Source organism: Gallinula chloropus (assembly GCF_964237585.1).
Source record: "Gallinula chloropus genome assembly, chromosome: 17".
Taxonomy (NCBI): Eukaryota; Metazoa; Chordata; class Aves; order Gruiformes; family Rallidae; genus Gallinula; species Gallinula chloropus.
This window is the reverse complement of record NC_140102.1, coordinates 5,636,956-5,662,025: the sequence shown is the minus strand read 5'-3', so window position 1 is coordinate 5,662,025 and position 25,070 is coordinate 5,636,956. Positions and strand designations below refer to the sequence as shown.

At 44.4% G+C, this 25,070-nt stretch overlaps 1 protein-coding gene across 1 annotated transcript in view; it reads right to left on the bottom strand.

Annotated features, from left to right (window-relative positions):
* MLXIP (MLX interacting protein) overlaps positions 1-23,500 on the bottom strand; it is a gene marked incomplete at its 5' end in the record, with an annotated part of 48,706 nt that extends 25,206 nt beyond the window's left edge. Inside the window, one exon of the mRNA XM_084272173.1 lies at positions 23,130-23,500. Coding sequence (XP_084128299.1) covers positions 23,130-23,500 — 371 coding nt within the window. The remainder of the gene's footprint in view (positions 1-23,129) is intronic.
* Positions 23,501-25,070: the final 1,570 nt, after the last annotated feature.

Sequence of the window (25,070 nt, the reverse complement as noted above, 5' to 3'; positions counted from 1 at the left end):
CCCAATGCTTTGGAGGAGTTGCAGTGTTTTCAGATGAGCAGCTCCACACAACCGAGACCGCTGCTTCCATATGCTGCAGCTTTGGCCTGTGAGTCCTGGATAGGCCAAGAGAGGATGGAAACCATTCCCAAGGTTTTGGGGGGATTTTTTAGTGGGTTTGTTATTTTTTGGGTTTTTTTTTTCTCCACACTTTTTCCCAGCTCAGGACCTACCTCAGGCAACTGAGATACAAGCAGGCAGACAGATAACACAGCACTGATCTGTCACAGTAACACAACTCTGTTTTTAAAATTCCAGTGAAAGCAGCTGTGTTTTAAAAACAATTACAAATCTTCAAACATCACAAGATTTGCAGAAAAGCACAAGAAACAGACATCCATTGTGAGCACATGACTTGATTCCCTTGAACACGTTTGACTTTTAAATTTCTTTGCCATCATCTGAAATGCAATTAGGGAGAAGGCACAGATTCTAGCATAGTACAAACCAGATTTTACCCTGGCAATGTCCATTTTTATGTGAAGCTTCGCCTCCGAGAATCTCATCATTTCCTTCTATGTTACTAGCACCCAAAATAAAGTATTTCAGGGACAGAGGCAACCAGGTCCTGTGGAAGGTTCTTCCATTCTCATCTCCACATATTTATCATTTTTTTTTTAAAGACTGTATGCTAAAGGGTTGCCTTCCACTGGTGATTAGCAATGAAGAGCATTTTAAGTGTATGGCTAAGAAGAATTATCTAGAAGACCTGTTAAGGAATGATTTTACAGGATAATTTAGTGATGCCTCTGACTCAACAGGGACAAGACAAATGGGTGGCCTTCTTACTTAACAGGTACGGGACACGGGAGGTGCCATTCGCATCTGCTAAGGTGACTTCAAACTTAAACCAGCAGTTCTCTGTAACACTGAAAAGACATCTAATCAATAAACTCAACGGAAAAACTCCTGCCAACATCAGCAGAAGCGCGATCAAGCTCCGATACAAGATGACTCACAACAGAAGAATCCCCTGTTCTCCTCCCTTAAATCACGGACTTTGGTCAACATCAGGCCACATGAGACATCCACCCTCTGGATTTGGACAGAAATGGACATTTTATCTGTGTGGAAACCCAGAGCTTTGGGATTTTTTTCCATTAGTATCTAGCATTAAGAAATGCTAGTGTTTTAAGAAACGCTAGTGTTTTAAGAAACACTGGTTTCTACAGAGAGCACTGAAGGGACAGAGAAGGAAGTTTTAAGATAAATTCAACAATCTCAGGAGGCTGGCCTGGTCAGCTTACAGAACCCCCACTGAATAGGTGGCTTGAGCACACGTTGATTAAATGGCAATGATACAGTAAGGCAGAGCTTACATTCTGTATACAGCTCAAATGCTTTATTAAGCCATTTCCGATTCAACTTGCAGTTCCCCATTTTTTATCTACCTCAGAAACGGTTAAAACATTGCCACAGCAATGTTCTCTCTAATAGGATAAAATAAGGGAGACTTTGCTATAAATACCAGTCTGAAAAATCCCCTTCCCACATTCAGGAAAATAAAAATAAGTTCATTCTCACACCACGACATACAAATGATGCTGAGCAAGGAATTTCAGCTGGCAAGCTATCTTGTGATTGTAGTCAACTAAATGCTGCACAAAATACAGCCTTTTAAAAAACCCTGTGAGGGAAGAAATGCATGATCTCTTGCTTAAAAATAAGAACACAGTGAGGATGAATTATATGCCCATGGCTATGAAGTGAGTGCTGGCACTAGAAGTGGGATACAGGGGTCTTTCTATTTGACATACAGCCAACACTCCACACGCAAACCCCTCATTTCCACCCTCTCAACTTCCATGTGTATTGACGTGTAGGGACAAGGCAAATCTCTGTCTAGAGTTGGCTCTCCAGCTCAGAAGTAGTTATTTTTTCCTTCTGCACTTTGGGAGCACCTGGCCTAGGTCTATCCCATACGGAATTTAAACATAAACCTCTTGAGCGCCGCGGCTTAGATTCCACAGGGCTGACCCTGCTGCCCAAATTTATGTCTGAGCATAAGCAGTAGCTACTGCAGACTTCATGCAGACCACTGGAGTCTGGTGTACTACAGCTGCAAGCCAAATATTTTGGTTTCAAGCCTGAATTTCGTCAATTCTTTTTACAGGAAGGAGCTATAGAAATGCATCGTGTTTTCCTGTTTAGTTAACGGATTCGTGCTCCTCTTGTGCTAAAAGACGGCTTTTTCTTGCCCTCTTAACTCCTGCCTCAAGCCCCACTTCCTCTGTGCCTTTTTCCCCCCCAATTCCTTCCTGTAATTGATCGTGCAATCTTTTGAGGTAGGCTAAGACTTTTTTCTTCTCTCTTTTTTTTGAAGGTGATGGTAATTGCTCTTAATTTAAGCAATAGGGAGAAAAAACCTCTTTTGATATTACAGTAGCTAAATCAATTAACTTTTCAGCAACAGAACTTTCTGGCTTCTCCCCAGCTATTTTTTTTTTTTTTTTCTTTTTGAAGGCGTGGTTTTAGTTTGTTTTTTCATCTCCAATCTGTTTTGTTGGGGAGTTGGGCTTGTCAGCTCAGCTCTCCGAGAGCCAAAACTAACAGAATTTCCCCAAACAAAAGTTCATTCAGAGAATCAGATTATATGCATTGTGTGCCGGAGCAGAGAGGCAGGCAAGTGAAACAAAAACATTTCTACACTGAGTGAATGTGTGTAGGACTTGTGAGGAGGCCACGCTTTAGCATCTTACTGTTCGTACCTACAAAGTTAATTCCAGCTGCAGCCCTGGGATACTAATCCCAGCCAGAGCTCATTTTAAAAGGAAGCATTAGGGCAGCTCATTTTCTTGGTTACCTAGCTTACCCTCCTTATCTGAAATCCTCCTGCAGCAGCAGACACCAGGTTTGTGGAGGGATATTGCCCACACCCCACAGTCAGGAGTTTTATGCTGAGGTTGCATCAAATACTTTAAAATAATCAAACCCTCCCTGCTGTCTGCTTCATCTCCTTTTAAAAATACTCCTTCAGTCTCCGAGATAATAGAATGGACAAAGACTTCTCCTTTACTGTGAGCATTACACATTCTGAAGTGTTAGGGGGAAAAAATAATCAAATTATGCAAACTGGATTGCAACAGCTGCCAAGGAACACGTTATCTAGAGTGATTTCACCCAGTGAGGCTCAAGTATGTACCTCCTGAGAAGGAAGAGGAAAGTCAAAGATCCGTCACACACCAGAAGCAAACATTCCTTCCCCAACAGAAGCACTATAAACCTTCATTTCTTTGTATTACAAACTGAACGCTATTTTAAGCAAAGTTGGGAAGTTTAACTCAATTTGCATAAATGAAGGTTTGCAGCATCAGGGATCTAGCTCTGATAAAGACCACACTTACACTGGTGACTCATGAACAGACCCTGTAAGTTGTGGCACGCTGAACACAACATAGGCTTCTAGCAGCAGACCTGTGTACCTGGCGAAGGCAACCTCCTGCAGCGCCCTCAGAGACAACCAAGAGCTGAAAAACTCACCTTTTAGAGTATCAGCAAATCTACACTGACAGCTTTTCACACCACCATTATGTCAATCAAGGAAAGGAGTCTGAGCCAAACATAACATGGCCAAGATCATCTATGTGGAGAGGAAGACTTGCAGACAGCTGGGAAAGACCACTGGAGAAATGCTGTCAACAGCAGCAGGTTTCATGCAAGTTATGAAAGGGTGGAAACAGTGCTGAACAGCACAGGCTAAAAGGGAACATAAAGAGCAGTCTAAATATCAAGGACTCGGAGGCTATAGTGTCCTTCAGACAGTGTCTATTTAGAGACTCAGAATATTTAGACAGTTTGTCATTTCCAGTCAGAAATCAAAGGATATTTCTAGAAATGTTCCTGCTTTGCAGACATCTGTCCAACACTGGCTGGCTTCACTACAGAACTGAGACAGAAGGATAACAGAAAAAGCTGCACAAGTAATGTCAATAATATTTCAGTCAAAAGGCTGAAAACAGGCCTCACCATCACTATCTATCACTGCTAACTTGGGCAAAATCTCTTCTCGATCCCTGCTGGACTTGTTTGCCTATCCTGTCCTTTGTAACTTTATAACTAAGTCAGGTCTCCTCAAACCTTCAGAGGAAAGCATTGTTGTAAACACTGTCAATACTTCAAAATCTTACAATTAAGAGCATTACAGAATTTTTGCTGTAATATAGGATTATTATTTAATAAAAATAAAACTCCACAGGAAATTGTTCTGATTTTCATTTAAATACACACCAAAGTTTCTATGCTGGTATAAAACGCTGAGACACAATCTGTCCCTTCCTTTTGTGACATATTAGATGGAGATGTGGAAATCACACAAAGGACTATCACAATTTTTAAGTATTAAGTTAAAAAAAATGTTCCTTTAAGGTAAGAACTAGTAGTTTGAACTTGGGTCTGAACCTACACTGTAATAAATTTAGCACATACTTTATAGAAGGGAGCTCAAACCGCAGTCAGAAGTGGCCACTGATGCACGTTTAATACTGATTAAATTCTAGATGAAAATTCTGGGAGTGTACACAGTCAGTACAAATGGCAGGAAGCATCTGAATTTATATGTAGGTATCTTTTCATGGTTCTTTTTATGAAAAGCATTTATTATAGGATCACAAACAATCCATCCATATCCTAAGCCTCTGTGTACAGAATACATGGTATGCAGCATGTCCTGAGTATTTAGCATTTTCTCTGGCTGGCATGAGAAGCTGAGAAGTCCTTGACTGCCTGGCAACAACTAAAATATTAGTGTTATCAACATTATTCTCATCCTAAATCCCAAACACAGCACTATACCAACTGCTAATAAGAAAATGAACTATCCCAGCTGACACCAGGACATTCTATCTGCTTTTCAGTTCTCATACCTTGATTTATAGATTATTACTTAACCTTACAAACGGCTTACAAGCTTTTCTATGGTGCTTCACCCTCATTTTGCAGGCAAGAAACAGAGGCAGGGACCTATTAACATTTCATCACCTACTTTGCTGATCTGATGAACAGGAGATGACGTGCTTGCATCCAGTTCCCTGTCCTGATCTTCACACATCTCTGCCAGATGGACCTCCAGACGATGCTCTGACCACCCCTACAGTCACTGCTTTAACTAGCTGGTACCTCCAGTTTCTTAGAATATTATAACCTCAGGAAGTTTAAAAAACACTTTTCCAGGACAAAGCACTCAAACATGCGTCACCCCCTCACCATATTTCAAGCCCTGCTCCAAACCTTAGGGTAAGACAGTCTTGGAAAAATGATTGAAACATTTTGTTATTTAATATGGGCAATACAATTTGTTTCAGCTTTGTTAGTGGAACAGATGAAACCCCTTTTAACAGCTTCTCATTCAAAGAGCATAGCCTCAGAGGCAGGTAAATTCAGATCAAAGACTCAAATAACTAAAAGTACAGTTACACAGGAGGGATTAGCGAGCGACTATGAACAGGAGGTGCTACCAGCACTGCCTGCAGTAACTGCAGGGTAAGAGGATGAGAAGTCAATTATTTTTATTGTTTTCTGCAGTGTACCTCAACATCTTGTGTTTTACAGGACTCACCCTCGTAACAAAATGATCATGTTATCTCTGTATTTAAAGCAATAAGCATGAACCGGCTCACAGAATGCCAGGCAGCTGCTCCCATCGGCGAGCCAAGTATTGACTGACGTCTGTCTATGTAAAGCTTCAGATCCAACCCCTTCTCTAGCTCCACTTCTCTCTGGTGCTGGGATTACAAGGCTCCTGTAGCTCAGTGAGTGCTGTGCCCTGGGCCAGGATGACCAGAAAATGAGTATCCAGCACCATTCACAAAGTCATCAAAACTATTTTTAACACAACCAGCTTCATAGCTTTCATTTAGGAAACACATGCTCTATTCTTTGCCTGACTGGAGCAGAAGACAAAGACCAGCTTTAACACACCTAGCTAAAATGCAATGGGGCGATCAGCAGCTGTGAGAGCTGTGACAGTTACAAGATTTTACTTGCTGCAGCATCTTTCCCAACAGCTTTCTCTCCAGCTGCAATTTTTCTCCCTCACTGTGCCATGTTTGCCCTTTAGAAAACAGCTAGCGCGCTGGATGTGCCCCTTCTCTCCATCGCTTCATCTTGCCTCCCTGCTGTGTAGAAGATTTTAGGGGGGCAAAGGACACATCATATATCTAACAATGTTGCAGGAGATGTTAGAAGGATATTGTCATCGGTTCTACTGTGACCTTATCTTACAAAATCTTTTATGAGGTAGAGAGGAACTTTCCTATTGCTGTCAGCTGTTATGATGATCAGTACATTGTACTGATAAACACAACAAAGTCATTCACATCAGCTCAGTACATTTGGTTTTCTTTGATTTTGAAGTGCTTCCTGTGCACTCTCTTGTGCATGAAAAGTGAGAAGTGAGAAGGGCCGTTTTTCGAAAAGCTTCAGTGTAAAGGGAAGTGATCCTGCTTGCTTGGATCACAGTCTCTTGAAATTTTCCACTTCTTCCCAAAACTCGATTTCTGCCACTGGCTTTTGCTCAAGCTTCTTGGAATCACAATATTCATTACAAAGAGCTGTTTTCCAATACAGACAATCAGGAACTGATACAGCTGTCCAGTGCACCTTCCATCCCATTTAAAAGGATGTTGGCAAGGACCCTCTTACAGAACTAGGAGCATATCAGGATCCTTTTGCATGTGGTCACCTTAGCCTAGATTAATAATCAGATCAAGAAGTGACAATCTGGGGCTTTAAGCACCTAAATTATGGTTTAAAGACTTCTCACATGCAGAGCTGCTGAAAAACCCAAGCAGATGGTATCACCGCGCAGATCAGCACAGCTCCCTGAGCAGCACATACAGGGACAGGAACCCCGAGCTGTTTACCATGCTCAAGAGAGCAACCTGAAACCAGCACTTCTGCCGCAGAGGATAGTGTAACATTCTCTGTACAACATTACAAGCCTATAAATATACTGCAAGACTTCAGTGATCTTATTCCGAAAGCGACTGAAGTGTTCTATAAAAGAGACACTCCCCCACCTCTCGCCTTGTGAAACAAAGCTTTCATACCAGCTGTCTGCAACCAACTCCCTGCAGCATGAAAAACACCAGGCTTATTACCAAATTCAGTTATTAAAGACTCAAGACTGAATAAACTGTATGTGCTGTTGCAAAGTTTACATAAAAGCTGAACCAGAAACTGCACAAAAGACCTAAGTAGGCTAAAGGCACTGCTGTGTTACCATTAAAGCAACTGGGGAAAAAAAATCCCATAGAAAGATCACATAGGGAGAAAAAACCTTCAAGAGTTAACATGAAACAGATTGGAATGAAGGGAAAAAAAAAAGGGGGGGGTGTTTAAAAAGAAAGAAAGAAAGAAAAGCACCTCTGAAAGGTCATGCATACCTCACGGGAAAGGTCTCTACTCGGAGCTTTGGTACATCCAAGTGCAAACAAATTCCTTAACAATGCCTTCACCAAAACCAGCCCTTCAATTAAAGGTGAACATCACGTCGACCCATGATGTGGCAGTTCCTCCTGGAGCAGGAGGAAAGCACAGCAGTGCAACTCCCTGGGATTCACCACAGCCTCCTAGGAAGGCTGAACATTCAGAGAATGAATAGTGGAAAACATATCTTCACCTCTGGGTCCCCAGCTCACATGAGAGCTGTGGACACTTGTCTACAGCACAGGCTGTGCAAGTGACCCTTCGTTAATTAAGTGGGACAGGGCCGGAAAGCATACTGATGCTCCCGACACACAATCCCCATCACACTTTTCCTAGATGGCTCTCCTTGCCCATTTGGGATTGGACAGATCAAGGGCCATGCCTGGTTCCCACATACAAAAGGGGAGAAGATCAGTCCTGTCCTTAGTCATGCTGAAGAGCTGTCACATGTGAGTCTGATGTGTGGCTGAGGGAAGCCCTCTCATTGAGTCACCAGGGTCAGAAAGGATCCCCCTGCTTTCTAAACTGCAGAGAGGAGCCTAGCTGCAGTTATGTCCAGCCTTAGTCCCACATTTGGTAAAGGGCTTATGTCTAAAGGATTTCATATATATAACCACATATCAGAGTTTGCCTGACAGAGTCCCCAAAGGACTTCCACTGAGACAGTTTTGTGAAGTTGAAACTAATAGAAAGTTTATTTAAGCAAGAGATATAACAAGTTTGGGATGGCCGTTGATAAACACACTTACTACAACAGTGCTAAGACATGACTAGAATTAAAACACTAACTAAATACTGGCTTCTTACCAAGAAGGTGACCCTGTCTTGAGCAGAGAAGACAGAGCTCAGCCCCTTGACTGCCTCTTCAGGGTCTTTGATTTCTTCTCTCCCACGCTGGGGTAAGGTCCTCAACACCATTCATACTCTAACCTTCGCTGTTCCCTCCCAGGGGTGACATGTAACATGATTTGGGTGGAGAGTCAAGTACTACAGGTACGTATGTTGAGCACGTACACCTTTTTGTTCATTAACATACTATGGGGTGTAAACTTTAATACTCATTTTGCAGTTAATGAAGCAAAAAGCACTGTGGCCTTCAAACTTCTGTGTAGAAATCATCTATCTATTCCGCAGTCTCTATCCAAAACAGGGCTGTCTTGCCATGGGAAGGCTCCCTCCTTCAGCTGCTTGTGGATCTCCATCCACAATATTTGCTTAAGAGATAAGCGGACACCTGTGGTTTGAACCTCTCAAGATGCAACTCCCACAAGAGTAGAGTTTGTTACTCTCTAACGATGGTGGTTACAGTAATTATGCTCACCACAGCACAGGGCATTGACGAGTGTTTCATGGCAGTTAACTTTATAAAGCAGCATTTTATCTTACTGTATGTCAGAGAAGGACCTTGGTTTTATTGCAATATAACCTTCTAAAGTCATTCTTTTGCTTACAGTAACTACCACGTTACTAGCAAAACAGTTCAGAAGTTCTTCTGTCATTCACCTGTGTACTAGTAAAGACACGTCTGGATGGACTTCTTCCCTTTCCTTACCAAGAACAGACTTTTGAAAGGACCAATATGGCCTATGTCCCAAAGCAAGTGGTGGCTTCCCAGCTAAAGGAGGTAACACTTAAGTAAAGCAGGCACTTTCCTGAATCTTACCACAACCAAAACAACGTCCACCGCCCATCACTAAGTGTCCCCTACACAGGTCTCTTCTTTGAACCATGTTTTCCCCGTGTGCCAAAATCACAGTAAACCAGCCTCAATCTTACCTGGAAGATCTTAGGATGTTCCAATGAAAGGTGAAGATTTCTTACATGTTTACTGCTACAGAGAGAAGCAATCTGACTAAACACCCTAGGACCCGTCTCCCTATTTCAAAAAGCCTGCTACATCTACGCAGCTATATAATCACCACATGCAGAGGTCAGACCCCGAGCCTACTAATGTGCTAATAAAAACCGCTAATAAACATTTTAGGCTTCTTAAGCTCTGCTAAGATTTTTAATGGAGATTTGAGTGTTCTACTTGTACGACTGGATACTGAAAACAGATGGGATGCATGCTGGACTCCTAAACAACAGCCTTCACAGACCCAAACTTTATTAGAAACAGTATGAGTTGGCTTTTACTGCAGAATTCTGTGCATCTTCTTACAGTCTTTTAGATGAGCTGTGCTCTTCAGTAGCATCTGCTGATTTGATAAAACTTAAATGCGCAAAGTCTAATCAGATGGTTCCTATAAAGGGTTAACTATTTCACACAGCAAGAGAGACAGACCAGAACGTAGGAATGCCTCTTGTTCCCATGCAGTTTGATTACAGATTACCCCTCTGAAGAGGAGTGACTCAGATCAGAGAGTTATTCAAGTCACAAACACACTGGCCCTCTGCTTTCACAATACGGTGGAATATCCAGTACCTTCAGGCAGCTGGTTAGGGAAGGCAGCTGCACAGCACTAAGCTGGTATCACAGAGAGCAGCAATGCAAACTGGGCTTATCTGTAGCTTCCAGACCCAGGCGCCACTGACGTACACTGTCCCGTGCTGCCCTGAAGGAAACACACGTTTCTGTACCAAGCACAAGCTATAAAATAAGAGCGCTCTAAAGCTGCAGTTTTTATAAGGCAAAAGACAAGTCTCTTCTTTAGAGGATAAAAAGGTTAGCAAGCAGTGAAAGTGCTGCCTGGAATTCTTTCACAGCTGACAGCAAAACAGCATCCAGCTCACTCCCTGCTTGGCACCAGATCTCACCTGCCACAGCCAGAGCTGTAGGGACACCCATACAGGTTGGGCCAAAGGTTCAGCTTAACCAGTACCCGTCTCCAGCAGCGGACAACAGACGGTGCTTGGGAAAGAGTGAGAACAGGATGAGCATGTTTGTCTGACACTCCCTCCAGCCCCTCTCAACTGTAAAGGAAAATGATATTAACTATTACATTAGCTTACTCCCTAGATGTGAATTGGTAGCAATATGTTGTTTCTCCTTGTGCTGTAGTTATGGACATCTTTTTTTTCCTCCCCTCCAATACTTGGGTGAGTAGAATATGTGTATTGGTTTGGCAGGTCTCCTTTTTTAAAAGGGAGGGTTAATGACATTTTTTTAATAGAGAACAACCACTATGGTGACTACTGCAACAACTTGGATGCCCAAGCTTTTGGATACATTATTTCAGGCTCTCAGCTATTTCACAATCTCCGCTTTCTATTTTCAACAGGTTTTAGGTGTCAAACATGGTTGCTAATTACCTGAAATAAGTGCAGCTTCCTCCTTGAGGATATCTGTGTATCTGATCAAGACAGTTCTCCCATCCCATCACTACGTTCATTTGAAATAAGCTGACAACATGCAAAGAACTTCTCTGGCTCTGTAGCAGATCTATGTATTTCACAACATCATCTAAATCCTATGACTTAGTCCTTCCTTCCTACAATTTCTATATCCTCAAAACCAGAAAAGTAATTTTTTTGCATTCACAGGTCACTAATCTGTTACCCCCACTACAACCCCTCCACTCAGTTTTCTCTCCTGAAAGCTGTGTTAAAGACCAAAAGCAAGTATATCATTCCCTTCCACAGCTTCATGCTTTCCTGCATCTCACATGCCACCACATTTTGATTCAAGTTCTCTCAACCTCTGTCCTACCAGGGACAGATGTTTTACAAGCAAGCAGAAAGCCACTCAGCTGAAGTATCTGTGCAGATGCTATTTTACAGGAGTTTGAATGTACATAAGGAAAAAACATTAATACTTCTCTGAACACTGTACAGAATGAGCTGACATGGGAAGCATGATAGGTAACACCCAGACCTTTACATGCTGCTAACAGAAAAGAACATTTCAGAGCTTATTCCTGAATCCACAACCAGCTTAGCAGAACCTGGACTTCACTGTGTTGCTTCTCACTCCAATACAGCGAGTTCTCATAGTGCAGGCAGTTGTCACTGCAAATATCATCAGCAGAGCTTGACTTGTTATAGATAAGCTTACTTGCACAGCTACAGCTTCTATACAAACATTCAGGAATTCATCAGAATAAGCAGAGACCAACCAGCCTAGAAAACATCAAATTGTATCGTTATTTGCTCTGGGAAAAGTGGCAGCAGGTAATACCCATAGCCATTGACTGGCAGATCAGGAATGCAACAAGATCTTCTAATGGGCCTCTTCCTGTTTGGCACCACTTCTCTAACAGCTGCCAGGCCCACAGCCCAGGTATTTCCTTTTGGACTTTTTTATTTTAATTTACTTTCCTTTTAAACGCACGCCTTTCCTTCTTTACCTTGTTGATCACTTCTATCTCTGACACACTACAAACACTTTCCATTAACTAACAGTGGCTTACATCAAGTGTCGTAACACAGAATCAAAACCAAAAGTCTGCATAAGAAGATGGTAACAAAGAACAGTCAAGGACTTCAAAGAAGAATTGCAAAGATCTGAGATTCCACAAGTCATGCTCCATGTGGTCCCCATCCCTTTGGGAACAGTGTCAATAGCGAAGACAAACAGTGAGTAATTTTAACAACAGCCTAAAATCTGGAATGGAAGATTCAGCAAGAAGAATTTAGCAGAAGAGCCTGTGATGGCTGGGATCCACATTTACATCAACATACAGTTGCTAGATATAACTAAATGCAGTGGGCCTCAGTTATTTTTAGGTCTGCTGCAAAACCCCAACAGCACTTCTTCCCAGCTGCTCCAAAGACACAACAATACACTGTACTACCACTCCTGGTGGAATTGCCCGAGTGTAACCTTCACCCTGCGTTAGTTTTACTGGGTAAGAATTCAGCCAAGGCGACAAAGCCCCTGGCACAGACAGGCGCCATGCAGACGAGAAGAGTGTTTTGGACAGCCAGCTCACGAGCCTGGCTGCTGGACAGGGAAGTCACTGCATCCACTGCAGCCTCGATAGAGGTCCCAGCCGTGGTGGCCAAGGTCACTTCAGTTGACGTGTCCCTCAACCGCTGCAGGCAGAACACGGTTACTATGGGACCTTGAGGGAAGGGAGAGTAAACAAAGTGGCAGAGGGAAACGGAGGCCAGGATTTCGAGTAAACATCCCACGCTAGAGTGTTCTGGAAACCACGAACTTGACAGATTCCAGCAGCAAAAGCGTCTTTCGTGCCTCTGCAGTGTTTGCTTGGATCTTGTTATGCAGACATATCGCTTAAAAAAAATCCACCCTTCTGACATTTGAGGACTAATAGGCTTCACTGTTGGACGGGTCAGTGAAAAACAAAAAGACCTCATCCTGTTTATGTACGCTTCCGAGGATCTGTTCTAAGTCACAGTACAAGATGCAACACAAATGCTTCAGGACAGCACAGTCTCATACGCCTCTTACGCCCAGCCTGCCAGGATGCAGCCCCAGGACCAAGCTCCTGCCTTTAACCACACTGAGGATGGCAGGAAGGCTCTGGCGTTCACACAAGCTCTCCACACTGTTCCTCTGAAGTGTCTGCATAAGGACTCTTTGGGAAGGATACCAGGGTAGACACAGCACAGGAGGCAAGCAGCGCCACAGACCACCTGCATACCACACAGAGGGCTCAGAAGGGGCACATTCACAGGCTGCCACCTTCCCCCCAGATTTGCAAGACTCAAATGCAGCTTCTGTCTCACTTCCAAAACCTAACAACGGCAATCCACTTTCTCAAGAAGGACAAACCTATTACACAAGAGCAAGGCTATTTGGATCTTCTTACCCCCCAGAATCACCCGTAAGGTTCGGGCTCTTCAATTCTCCTTGTTATTGACAAGCCAACACCAGTACAAGCACACTCCACCCAACCACTGCTTTTCCACTTCTGAGGTGAGGTGGAAGAAGCTTGTTCCTGCTCATACAGAAACAAAACTGCAGCAAGCACCAGATCCTTGGGCTTGTATAAGGACAGCTCTTCATGGACTAAACAGGGAAGATCTCTTGAGCTTTCTTCCTTTAACAGAAGGCAACCTCAGCTCTTCTACTTCTGCTCCCAACTGTCCTGCCAAAATTCTGTCCTTTGTTTCCCAGATCACTTGGAGAATGCACAGGGAAATAGTCTTAATCTGTAATTCACGGGAAGCATGAACAACACATAGGTACTCTACCCATAAGAATATCCTCTGCTTGCTCTGGTGTGGTATAAATGAGCAATAAAGATGCCTCTGGGCATCTAGAAGTCTCCCACTACATTAAAATATTTCTCTCTGTATGTAGCAATACATTTACATGTACAAAAAAGAAATAAATAAAGAAAAGGCATTAAATATATCAAGGACTACATGTACAGCTTCCTTGCACTACGCCAGCTAAACTGCAGCAGAGATGAGAAAGTCTGTAACCATGCATTACTATCACAGATACTGTTGTGCTGTGAACACAGAACCCAGGATCAAAAAGCTGTCTAGCAAGTCATTAAAATTTAACAAGTCATTAAAATCTTGCTGTGCTTTTCAGAAAAAGCATTCAATTCATTAAGCAGCACGCTTCGCTACTTAAACAATGGAACCCTTTTCCTAGCATCACAGTACGTCACAAAACGTATCATCTCAAAAGGATTATCTGTAGGTCAGCAGTGATCTGGCCAAAACATACATATCACTAATTAAAGAGAATCAGATTCTTCCACTAATACCCTGATAGATGATAATCCAGGTGGTGGCCTTCAGGCCCTTCCCATCTGGCCTCCACCTTTTGTTTTACAGTCTCAAGAGTAGACAAAGAAGCTCTGAGAGCCACTCATAACACCCTGAGCTTGGTAACTCTAATGTACCTTCCAAGTGGCCATGGTCCAGCTAACTGACCAACAGAAGCCATCATTTCACTGGGCCTAGATGGCTTCCTACTGTCCTCTCCAATCCCATTTTCTATGGTCCATCTGACAGCCCAACTTTGTGAAACACCAGTATTTTTAAAGGCAACTGTTGTTGAGATTGAATACCTTAAGGCACAAACTGAAATCTATGTAACAGAGGTGGAATGGTGATTACCAACGATTAATGGCCAAAGTGTCATTCAGACTCTCCTTTAACACACACACACACACACACACACACCCCCCATCACAGGCATTAAGCCTGTAAGAGATCATCTGGTGCATGAGAACAGTAGTAAAATAAACACTATCCCCAGAAGTGTTTGGGTAGACAAGCACCTGCTCAACCCAACACTACCTTTTACACAATAAGGCAGAGTCCAGCAACTGCAGCACATGTAGTCACGGGGGAGGAAAGCAGACAAGAAACCCTCATCATTCATGCTGGCAAGAGGAAGTATCGGTTCCCGGACGGGCCCGTCAACTAACTGGAGTGGCATGTTCACCTTCTGAACAAACCTCTCTTGCAGAAAGGGGTCACGCCTCACCTGGCAATTAAGCGTTTGACAACCATTTAGACTTCCAAGCCCAATAAAATAACTCTCTGCAGATGAAAACCTCAAATTCTAGCATGAATAACACAGCTCCCACTGTTCTAAAAGCAGGAGGCTTTCCTAGCTTCTCCAGAAGGCCACCGCCAGGAACAGACCCAGGAATCCAGATCCAGTGCTCCAGATAACCAAGCTTCCTTGGCAACTGGGAAGCACAGCACTTTCATGGGAGAGCGATGCCTCTCAGAACCGCAGCAGGGAGCAGGTGCTTTCACAGGCAGTTCAGTGAATGCCAAAGGCTGTCTGCAGACCACTGCCTTCCAGAAGCATTATGATTACCATTAAAATACTGCCTGGCTTTATTACCCTATAATTTGCATCTGTTGAGTCCTTCATCAGTTACAACAGCCAGTAGCTTTGCTAACAGAGGTGTCAGTAAGCTGCTCATCTTCCTCTCCGCCTCCTAAATCATTCTCCTGTTTGTCTCCTTCCCTTTACTAAAGTTTGTAGCTGAAGTGTCATCTTTGATAAGGTTTCCTTTTAGACTCCTACATTAGCTCACTTCTGAACTTCATGCCTTTGTTTCCCCCTTTCAAAAAGGCCAGTACACACATCTGTGTCTCTGAAGCGCTCAGCCTGCTCCGGTCAAGTCTGAGAAAGGGAGAAAAAAGCAGCTAACTGACTGATCTAAGATCAGCAAGCCAAGAAACTGAGGGCTAGCAAAGGGCTTTGTGCTTGTATCACAAAGTAAATAAGCTGGGGCAAACACACACTTAGAACGTTTCCAGCAGTGATTACTGTGATACTTACAAAGACATGTCTATATTAATCACATTATGAAAGGCACCAAGATAGCATTTTACATTAGACAATTAAAAATTACCTTCCAACTCCCATTTGAGCAAACAAACAGATTATTTTGAAAAGACCATGTTTAGAATTTCTATTCCAGCAGTAGAACTATCAGAAGCCATTTCTGGAAACCCTAGCTTTTCCTAACTCCCTTTTTTTTCAAGCTTTCCTGCTTCAGAAACTGTGACAATAGTGTAACTCTAGCTTGCACTAAAAACAATCAGATACAGGTTTTTCCATCGCTGTCTGAAACACAAAGAACCTGCTCTATTTTCTTTGGAGACAACTGAAACAAGTACTTTTCCTAACCATCTTCAAATTGTTTTATAGCTATGGTAAAGGTTTCCTTCCCAGAGTGAAAGGAAAATTGTATGAAAGCTGTAAAATATTTCAATAGCCATCAAAGACTTTAGAAAGCTTGTTCTTTTTCCTCAGAAGTAGCTTAGAAGTTTTGCCTTTAAAGAGATTGCTTGTGCCAGTGACGTTAGAATATCAAAGGACAGACAAGGAAAACTGTAAATGCAATTAAATTCTGCATACAAAGGAAAGGGAAGTAGCAAGCATATAGCCTGAAGTCTGTTCATTAAAAATGAAATACCAGAATAAACCCAAACTCATCCAAGTTTAGAAACTGGTAAGGTTTTTAGCTGTTGTTGCTGTTTTTAAAAAAGATAAACCTTTTGTCTCTAACAGCAACAGGCAGCATTAGAAGAGCCAAACCAGGAAAACACCAGCTCTCCTGCCCCCCTGTTACTGCATGATCATCCCTGACTTCCTATCTGGGTCCATCTGGCTCACTCTCTCCCTTTATCAGGCACACCCTTATAAAGTGCTTCTTATCTAGCTCTCCCATCACAGATCAAAGCAGGGGGAAGAAATGCTGGACTTCTCCAACTCCAGCCACACCTTCAATAACCTACCCTTATTTTCCGTATCATCTTCCCTTTCATACCTATTTCTCCTGTCCTGAACAGCACTACATCATCTTCTTTTCTCCCCAACTTCTCATTATCTATTCACCTTTGTCCTTTTTACCAGCTCTGAGTACAACTCCAAACTCTTCTCCCCTGTCATCCTCAGAGACTTCCCTTTCTTTGCCAGCACTCCATCCAACCCTGCTGCTGAATGTTTCCTCACCCACATGTGTTCAGAGTTTGTAACATGGGCCCACACCCACCCAAGTCAGCTAAAAAGTCACATCTTCTCTTTCCCCTTCCTGTTTCCATCCCTGTGACCTCCTCTATCAACACCATCCACCCCACTGTGAAGCTTTATCTTGGCCCTTCCAATTCATTCAATGCATTCCTCCCAGATCCTCTTCATTTTTACTCCAAATCTCAGTGAGCTTCTGGCCTCACTCCCTGCCCTCTCAATTCTTCCTTCCTTACAAAGTATCTCTGGATACTGTTACTGGGGGAAAAATTCTACTCACACACAACAACCTTGAGAGTTCACTCTCTACTTGCACAGAAACTGACAGGCTTGAAATTGAAAATGCCTTGCTGACATCTCAGAAATGCCCAACCATCAGCTCAGTATGGCTACAAAGCTCCTTTTATTCCTGCCCACCACTTTCCAGCTTGCCACACCGCTAGATACCCCTGTGTTTGATTAAGACTAATCATGGCTTAAAGATACACAGACAGATAAGCTGCTGCTGAAGTGGCTGTATATCATCTCTGCCTTCTAAAAGAATGGAAAATATTTTTTCCCCTACATGGGAGAGGAACAAACAAGAATGATTCAGTGACCTACTAAAGGAGCATGTGAAAAAACATGAGTAAAGCTGAGACCTGAATTTCGGGTTTCTTGGCTTTAATTCCTCTGGCTGCTCAGCAGAAAGAAGTGAAACCTGGTAAGGGGGACAGGACTGGAAATCAGTGTGTTAATTTACGTTGCCATCAAACTCTACTTCGTTCAGAGCACATCATAACCACACAACACAAAATCTTCACTAAAAGTAATTCCAAACCTCACAGATCAGCCAAGCTTTCTTCAGAACACACAGAAGTTACTAAGAACTGGCAACCCGAGGTCAGACTAGCTCCTCTTCCCTATTTCAGCAACCCAGCGAAATTAACGATTACGAAATCTACACTGTATTTAAGCCAGAAAATAAGATTTGTTTACTGTGTGAAAACACAAGATAAACTCCAAGATAATATGTAGATTTAGTGGTAAATCGAAAGATGATCTAAAAAAACCATACTATTTTTATGAAAAATGTGACTCCTGTGCACCACACATCTGTAGTAACACCCTACACAGCTGGGTCTGCAGAAGCTACTAAAGCCTTGTGACCAGCACAGCCACGAAAACAGCCTGGAGCAAAACAAAGAAAGGCGTCCCTGTATCTAACCCTCTGTCTACAGAATTGGTCTCTTCTTCCTGTAAGTCATGTGTAGCCCTGAAGACACCAAAACCTTCATTTCAATCAAGGCCTCTTCACACTACCACCATTAAATGTTTACTTTGGCAAAAGGAATGCATCTTTGAAATGAGAACAGCTCAGAAATCTTCCTGCAAACCTTTCTGAGGTTCAAGGTTGTCAAGGTGGAATTTAAAAGTGCATCTTACATAGAGCTTAAAAGCTTGTGACTGTATCAAGCGTTTGGCATAAGCAAGGTAAGAGGCTCAGTAGCAGTGTCCTGATTCACACTGCACTCTGAGTATGGATGGCATCCCTGCTTTGAACTGATCCTAAACCATCAGCACTCACAACTCAGCAACTCTGCTCCAGTTAGGCTCAATGCATACAATAACCACAGGTGTTTTTATTACAGTGATTTCCACAAGTAGCATGTAAAATACATAACTAAATTCTGGAAGATTTTAATCTCAAACCTGCTAATACTATTGTGAAGAACTTCCAAAAAACACACACTGCATTAACAAAGAATATGTGGCAACGGTGCTTTGGAAACAAGCTGATCCCTAATGTCAGCACAGCAATGAAGGGAATATTTTTGGCTTACATCTACATGAAGTGAAGGGGTCATATTGCTGAAGAGGAGGGATGAGATCTAGAAATGCCCTGGCAAGCTCTTCAAAAGGTAGCCTTCGGCACAGTTCCCAGGCCCCACTGCCCTGTTCTCTGCAACTTTAACAAGCAGTATCCAGAGGGGTTTAGACAAGTATCTGATGCAAACGTTAACACTCTTACATAAAATACAACACCTGGCATCTTCCTTAAGCTCTTATTAGAAGGTGAGAGAACTCTAAGGCTACTTAATAATAAATGAGCCCACAAAGTCATCTTCATTTACCCCATGGTACGTGAGACCACTAAGTAAGATGGACATCAACTGACATCATAATGTGTGACCTAAGTTTAAAAAGAACCCACATTGAGTGTACCTTTAATAACTCCTAAAATTAAAACTTGTGCTTTAACTGAGCAGCCCCTCCTCTCAGCTGCTGATACCTTCTTCCCAGCACTTCAAGAGAAGAACCCTCAAAGAAAATAAATTATTTACATGGCCCCAGAGCTCCATCAATCCCTTATTCCCTTACAGGGCACAGATAAGACACACTGCCAGAGTACTAACAAAGTCTGCACTGTCACCTACCCACTTTATACTTAGAGAGAAAGTAACTAAGGAATCAAATCTACTTTTTTTCCAGGAGTAACACACTGCATTCCTGTTCCATGCAACTGTTTCATCAGTCATTCTAGCACGATTTACCTTTCCACAAGCTCAGCATCAAAATCCTAGAGATGAACTAGCACAATGCCACCAACTCCTACCACATGTTTCAGAGCTCCACATGCAGAGTTCAGAATACAAAGATCTGCATTTCCAAGTGCGTATTTCAGGTTTGGGACCTTAAATAAACTACACCTCATCGTTTCCAGAGCAGAGCTTTCCATGGGGTTGTTTGACATCCCCACATCCAGCCTTTCAGAGGAATAAATGGCTTACAGTGCCCTTTGGTAATTTTCACTTCACATGAGCCTTCAGCCTGCATTCCACAAGGAGCTGATCATCATTCTTCTGCTGAAGACAAAAGCTCTCCAAAATTAAGAGAAAAAAAAATCTTCTGTCTCAAATCTCAGAAAAAATAACCCCAGCACTTCATGATATGCTGTGGTCAGAGCACTTCATAATACAGTTCAGTTTTGGGAAGCTACTTTCGGGTAATGTAATTGTTTGGCTAATTGTAAAGTTATTAAAGGGCTTTATTAAATTAAATATCAGGATTATGTATCATTTGATTTAATTCTGCTTGATAGCCATGGTAGGCCATATAACCATTAGCATAATTTCTCATTAGAATGAGCAGCACCAAAAGGTAACTGTCATTTCAGAAAGCACTTTTTTCGTTTTAGTTTGTTTTTTTTTAATTTGTAGGGGGGTTTTGCCTTTAGCATGACCTGCCTGCCACAGGTCAATGATAGCTACCTACACACTCAAGTTCTGCAAGGTCAAGTTGTTTTCAAGGACTGAGGTAGAGGGGCTAGAACAGGAAAACCTGGATTCTTTTCCCTTCATCAGTGCGGCACAGTTCCCACAATCAATCTCATGAGAAATACGTGTGACATTCAGATAAAGCACAGACCGCGTGATACCTGTTGTAAACCCTAATGTTTATAAGTAACTTATTGATTTAGAAGATTAAAACAATCTCCAAACTGTACGGGGGAGTATGCTATGGTCATTATTTTCCCCTGTGAAATGGGTCATCTGAAATGAGGATTTTCAACCTGCGCAACTGGATACGTGACTGAAACCGCTCTGATGGACATTAATATCAGGTTAAATTGTACTGCTCAAAGGCATGACGGAACCACTTCTCTCGTGTTCAGAAACAGCTTTTTTTCATCATAAAAAGTTTGACAGTTTAACAGCACAAAGCCATATTACTAAAAAAATAAATAAATATTTACAGCACAATTAAAAGAGCCGAGGTGACACTGTGCACCCCACTGCAAACATGACTCCACATAAACTGTGTCCCTGTCACACACAAACCATCCTGGGTAACAACCCAGGCAATCTAGAAAAGCTTTGCTTCCCAGCTTGTGGGCAAAGCTAATGCTACCACACAATTTAGTGCTTCTTTTTAGAACTCTAAACACTGAAATCCTAGCAATGGGTGTCGTGTGTAAATAAATATTACACAGGGGCTGTTACAGCAACTTCCTTGTTTTTGTATTTAACATCGCTACATCACCCCAGCTCCAGAAACGTGGTGAGTTAGCTCATGCCCTCACTGCTGGTTCTGCAACGGCCACAAAACAAAAACCACACTTCTTCATTTCTCTTTGTTTTTCACAGGTTTTGGTGGTGGCTTCCACATCCCCCTGTTCTTTTCTAGAGTGAATTTCTTTCTATCCAGCAAGGGCAGTATGAAATCTGTGTGCTAGAGCAGAGCAGGAATGTCCATGCCACATCAGACAGACAGTAGTGGGAAAGACTCAGCTGAGGCAACAGAAATGAACACACCCCATAGGCCACCCAACACTTCTAAGTGAGACATGAAGCACAGCACAAAAGGCAGTTGCTGTTTACCCCAGTGACCTACGTCCCATGAGGAGGAGGCAGACAGGGAGACCTCTTCAAGGTAGAAAGGCTCAACCTATGCATTTGATCATTTGTTAACCGCAGATGACTCCTCATTTCACACCCATGTTCATCACCCCCAAATTAGGCTCTCCAAAATTATTTAAATCTTTATTAGGCCCAAGTTTACAATTGGTTTGTAAACCTACTAGGCAGATTTTTAAAAAGTCATCACAAAGCCATCAAGTAAGCAAGACAAATGTTTTGTGGTGGCAACTAAGCAAACCTTAAGCTATCCCAGTACAGAAATACTAAGCATACGCTTGTCTTAATGGTGGCCTCTAAGAAGATAATTTCCAGCACCTTGCCTCATACTATCACTAAGAAGCAAGATAATTTTATCTCTGCTGAAATAGATTTGGTGCTCAATTTATGCATCTACAACATCGTTTGGTATTGTTAAATTAGTACCACACAATTATCCCTTTGCATTAGGTCTGATCCTCGGTTTGCTAGTGTATCCTTGAGTTACACAACATAAAATAAAGCTAATAGGAGCCGATGAGAAGATTTGTGTGAGAAGTGCAGTTCCATCCCTTGCAATACTTGCCATTCCTTTCCATGTTCCTCTCGGTTTGTGCAATGAGGGCAGACTGGCTGATTCTTAGCGAAGTTTTACATTTTCATTCCTTTTGTAAATGCAGGGAATTTGCAGCCACTGTAAGCACCTATTTGAGGTTCGCTCTCTTATCAGGAACTACTAACTTGCTTGGTAAAAATTATCAAAGTGAGACCACTTACATTTTCTTGCTAACCACACAGAACGGATAGTTCTATTGTTTCCTCTTCATTGAGCAATACTTAAACAGGGGAGTTTGGGGTGGGCAAAGTTGATTTTCTTTTAGCAAGCTAACACTGTTGATAATGCTTAGAGGGGTTTTCCATCATTTCTCTTAATCAACTTCCAAAATATGCTCAACAGAGAACATCAGGTTGGATCCAATTCCTGCTGCACAGCATGGAACAAAAGACTCGAGCAGGCATACATCTTTCCCAAACACTTCTATTCCATAGCTCTGCCTCCATTTTGGATGACAGACAAAGGGAGTAAATGCGAATATAACGCCTTATTAAAGAGATGAGACGCAAAACTGAAGTCTGAGCGAAAGGCACAGATAAACCCAGGAAGTGTGACTACCAGCTGCAGCCACAGGAACAAAGGAAACAATGACAGGTCCCACTTTCTTGAATTTGTTACGAAAATAAGAATTGGGGGAAAAATAACGACCAATTGGCGGGTCTCTACACAAGAGTAGGGCACCGATGGTTGCTCTGCCCTTGAAGGATTCCTCCCCAAACCCTACGGCACTGGACGTTCCCACTAACTTCAAGCCGGGCCAGGAGATGCTGAGCATTTCCCAGCGCCACGGAGGAGCTGGAACCCGCTCCGCCCCACACGCTGGAGCCCTGCTCCTCTCCTCCCGACCGCGTTGACAACCCCTCCCGCCCAGCCCAAACCCTCTCCCGGTCGGGGCTGGGGCAACGCTTTGCCGCCACGGTCTCAGGCCTACGGAAAGTGCCCGCGAGGATCCTAAAGTTCACTGAAAACAAAAGCGACGCGAACACCCACGCGTGTGGGGGGGGGAAGAGGGGGAAGCGGAGGGTGAGGGTGTTCCACCGCCAAAAGGCAACGCTCCGCTGCCCCCACACCCCCGGGGCGCCCCGGCCGCTCGCCTCAGGCCTCGCTCCCCTTCCCTCCCCGCCTCTCCCGCTCCTCCCCTCACCGCGCCCTCGGGTCCCAGGCACCGTCGTTTCCCCCCCAACCCCCCCGTGACGCCCAGCCGGGGCTTTCCCCGTCGTCGTGACTCACCTCGGGAGGCTCTCGGCCCCTACACGGCGCCCCCAGCCCGCCCTCCCCCATGCCCCCGGTTCCCAAGGGCGGCGGCCGGTACCTGTAGGCCAGGGACATGCACTCGAACAGCTTCGTGAGGGAGGCGTCGATGCTGAGGCGCCCGCCGGCGCCGCCGCCGCCGCGGGCCGCCCCGAACTGGTAGGTCTGGCAGGTCTGCTCGTTGACCGTATCGAAGTCGTAGCCCTTCTTGGGCGGGTGCTCGCTGTGCGGCGACGAGACCATGAAGTGGCCCGAGTGGATGATCTGGGGGCCCGGGGGCTGCCCCCGCCGCGGCCCGCACCGCCGCCCGCCGCCGGGCGAGGCGCCCCCATCGTCCGTGTCCGACGAGTCCTCGTCGGGCTCCGTGCGGGGGGACAGCGGCCCCGCCGCCCCGAGTAGCTGCGCCGGCCGCATGAACACGTCGGCGGCCATGGCCCCGCTGCCGCCAGCCGCCGGCCGAGCCCGCCGCCCGCTCTGCGCCGCCACCGCCCCACTCCGCCCCGGGCCGGCCCCCGCTGCGCCGCGCCGCCCCGCTTAAAGGAGCCGGAGCGTCCCCGCCACCGTCCCGCCCCTGCGGCCTGCGCCCTGCCCGCCCCCGCCGCGCGGCCCGCCTCCCTCTGCAGGAGCGAACACCAGCAGCGCGCCTGCCCCTTTCCCGCCGCCGCGCCCGAGGCCCCTGCGTTCCCCTCGAGGCAATAGCCCCTCGGGGAGAGCCCCAGGCCGCCCCCACCCACTCGAAGGCCGCTGGAAAACACCCCAGAGGGTGCTTCCCCTCAGTGAGAGCAGCAGCCTCGGGGCGGCTTTCCCTCACCCGGCTGCCCTGGAGCTCAGCACCTTCGGGGGTGCGGGCAGGGCCACCCGGCCCCCTTCCACACCCCACCATGTGGGTGACTCCTACCAAGTTTTACCCTTCCCCTGACACCACTGCACGTCACCAAGGGGGAAGGCATCGCTGCCGCGAGGCCCCGATGCTTTCCCAGCCCTGCAGCCCCAAGGCCTGTCCCACTGGTTTAAAGACCCAACATGGCACTTCCATCCAGGAAGAACATGCCAAGGGGCATAAAAAACATTCCTAAATGAGAGTTAAGGGACTTATATGAACGTGAGATGCCAGAAGTATTGCAGAGATTTAAACTACCTTCAAAACAGTAAAAGGCTCATTATTTTCCAGAAGCAGTCTGCAAGAAGCCAGTGGTGCAGCTACAGAAGGAGCTGGAGACCCTCAGCAGGCAGCCTGCAACTGCAGGGAAAAGCTCGGGACACTCTAGAGATTCCTCTGGCAGCCCAATGGCTCACACCTAACCCACATAGCTGCTGAGTGGTGTGCCTAAAGTAAGCACAATTGTTCCAAGAGAAGTAAAGATTGGATTTCATCCTACTCAAAAGCAGAACGAAAGCAATGGCTCCTGTAGGCCAACATGAAAGCACAGCAGTGGGGCCAGCTGTCTTAGTCTGGGGAAAGAATAAAAACCTGTGCTTACAGCACAAAGACCCATATATGTACAGAGAAAGGCAAGAGGACAGATCTCTAGCTTGCCCTGTAGCACAAAACTCCATTACCAGGAGGGCAACTGTATTCTAGGTGGCACACTCCAAAGCATTTGTATTAAATTGCTTATGTTCTCTCAGTTCTAGGACCTTGAAAGAAAAACCAAAACCAGTCTTCTACATAGTCATCCTCGGGAGAGAGAAAAAAAACCAAAAGCTGTCCAAACATTAAAATGCCACAAGCTACTCTTTCTGCTTTGTAAAACCAGAAATAAGATCAAGGGAAACTCAAGAGAGAGAGAGATAGCAAGTCTTGCGCAGAGGAGGAAGAGACATTCCTGCAATATCACAATTACACCCTTGCAGTGATCTAATATTATCCATTAGAGAGCAGGAAATCAAGATGGATCACTGTGTTTAGGGGAAGACTGGGAGGTCAAACACTTCCCCACACACTAAAGGACCAGTAAGGCATGGTCACATCATCTGAGAGCTGTGTTAGGAACATTTAAAA